Here is a 2722-nt window from a genome sequence, read left to right on the forward strand (position 1 = left end):
CCCCTGTGAAGCCCCCTTACAGTAACTCTGATTCAACACACTGGAGGTCTGGATCACCTTACAGGGGTCGGAGTCTGGCTCTGGGTCCAGGGAGGGGGGGAGTCTGACTCTGCATGGGTGTGGGCTCCTCCTCGGCTCTCCTGACACCCCCTGGGCCCCAGGAAACTCCCTCCGCCCCCCATCCTGCTCCTGACGTCATGTCTGGAGGCAGGCTGCGGGGTCTTTGCAGGAGTTCTGAGAGTCTTCAGACCCGAGTCAGATCCGGATCGGAGGGGGACCGCAGCAGGAACCCGGGAGCTCACCTGAAGGTTCGGCCTGAGACCTGGAGCTCACCTGAGGAACGTTTAGTCTCTATTATCCAAACTTTATTTTTATTTTAATGAAGTGAAACTTTTATTCTTTTTCTTTCTGGGGCAGAGGTGTTGGAGTTCCTTTATCCAGGAGTTCGGAGCGTCGAACCGGACTTTATTAATTATTATTATTATTAATTCTAAAGAAACTTTATTTCGTTGTTCGGAACAGTTTGTCGACATGTCTTGGACTTCTTTGGGCCTGTTCCTCTCCTTCGGCTTGTTTCTGGCTCCGGTCGGTGGTTCGGCGGAGCGGCAGCCCAGTCAGAGCGGCTTCAGGCGGCTGTACGTGCTGCAGCCCGGACCGGGACCGGGACAGGGGCAGGGGTCGGGACCCGGCTCGGCCGGAGCGGCAGAGGACGGCGGGCTGAGGGTCAGCTCCATCTCCAGCCGCCACGGTCCGGCAGGACAGCCGCTCGTGTACAACGTGGATCTCAGCAGCTTCGGTGGGCAGGTTCGGACCCGCAGGATGGGGAACCAGCAGGAGCAGAACCAGCAGAACCAGCTGCTGAAGCTGTCCGGGTAAGAGCCATGAGAGAGGGGTTCACGTGAACAGGTTCAAGGCTGGTTGGCCCTCTGACCTCCAGGACCTCAGGAAAACCTCAGTTTTAATGAAATGAACAGATTTAAAACTTTGTGACGTCACCACGAAAACTTTACATTTCTGTTGAGCTGGTTTATAAATGAGTCAAATGATGTGCTATTACAGGCCAAAAGTGTGTGCTTTTTAGGAGAAGCAACAACAACAACAACAACAACAACAACAACAGCAACATTATTTTTTATTGTTTGTACATCCAGCTCAGACACCTGTTCAGACAGATCAGCTCCTGAAACCCCACTTTCTATACAATTAGACCACTATTATTCTGTTTCTATAAGTTTTTAATTCACAGGCTGAAATCCACCAAAACATGCAACTCAGTCACTAATTATGTTCTATTGTTTTTATGCCAATTTTGCAAAAAAAAAAACAAAAAAAAAAACTGTGAAAATCCCCATGAAAACAAGGAGAATTTGGTGATGCAGCCTWGAAACCCTCTGGAGCTCAGCTCAGGTACAGCAGAAACATCACTCATCAAGTTTAAAACTGCTCACAAGAAGTTGGACTTTCTGTGACTGAACTTTTTATTTATTTATTTGTTTTGTAACTTCAGTAGTTTCTACATAGTCCCAGTGGAATTTTGTTTTATATTAATTAATCTGATTTATGGTTTTGGAAACATAATGTAATGATGCCACGCTTTTTAACGGTTGCAAACAAACTCCTCTTACTGCCCTCCAATTTACACACTTCATATAGTTTATAGATCCAAATGTTGGTATTTCTATCATTTATTATGTCTCTTACTGACACAGGACTTACTGTTTTCTCTCTGATCCCCTCAGAGTCCAAATTCTTATTGAATTTCACTCCAAACTCAAATATTTCTCCTTGAAACAGGAAGTGAAGGTCTGTTTTATCTTCTATATGAAATACTGGAGACATATTAACTGATGTGTGATTAATAGACACTGAGACCTCTGATCGTTCAGGATTTATTTAAGCATGATTTAAAGTTTTGGCACAGCTTTTGTYGGCTTTAGTTTTCAGTAGAGTMCAGTTTTCGCGTATTTTGAGAGATCTGAGATYAGCYGATACTTGGATAAGATCGGCGGAAAAGATCAGCTTCTCCTGTACCTCCACAAAGTCTGAAAATCAGCCTCTGTCCCATTCTGCTCTGCTGTGAGCACTACCTAATGTCCAGTTACAAGTTTGTATTGTGCCAAAGGTATTGTTCAATGTTTTTCAGTAAAATAAGATTGGAACATTGAAGTCAGTTATATTTATCGGCATAAATCGGAAATGGCAGGTCGGACTTTTTAAAGATCAGTGATCTGCCAGAAAACTGCTTTTGGTGCACCCCTAGTTTTTCATCTTTTTCTGTTTGTAAGTCTTAATAAAAGTGATGTCTGGGGGAGGTACAATAAGCCCAAATGAGCTTCCCTTGAGGGGTGATCGATAGATTTTTTTTATTCCAACTTCAACGTAGGTGTCTTTAAAATTTTCATAAGTTGGCATAAGTTGTCTAAAACGTTACAGTGTGACAGGACCTGAAGAGGCAGGCCCAGAATTTGCATATGTAGGATTGTGGACACTCTTCGCCTGGGAACACTCTTCAGAAGGAGGTGGAGAGTGTTGGTGGGTATAAAGGGATGTCTGGGTTTCTCTCCTGGGTCTATTGCCTCTGAACTGACCACAGATAAGTGGTAGAACACAGTTACATTACTTGTAATTGGTAAACTTCAAAATGGGAATGGCACAGGGAAAAAGTATTGAACACGCTTACTGAAATTTATCTAATACTTTGTACAAAAGCCTTTGTTGTCAA

General features: G+C 44.2%; 1 protein-coding gene across 1 annotated transcript in view; it reads left to right on the plus strand.

Annotated features, from left to right (window-relative positions):
- The window catches only part of ltbp1 (latent transforming growth factor beta binding protein 1), a gene marked incomplete in the record, with an annotated part of 130121 nt that overhangs the window by 1236 nt on the left and 126163 nt on the right, over positions 1-2722 (plus strand). Inside the window, 2 exon segments of the mRNA XM_014001507.1 lie at positions 12-308; positions 418-872. Coding sequence (XP_013856961.1) covers positions 114-308; positions 418-872 — 650 coding nt within the window.

Source organism: Austrofundulus limnaeus, unplaced genomic scaffold (assembly GCF_001266775.1).
Source record: "Austrofundulus limnaeus strain Quisiro unplaced genomic scaffold, Austrofundulus_limnaeus-1.0 Scaffold0, whole genome shotgun sequence".
Classification (NCBI taxonomy): domain Eukaryota; kingdom Metazoa; phylum Chordata; class Actinopteri; order Cyprinodontiformes; family Rivulidae; genus Austrofundulus; species Austrofundulus limnaeus.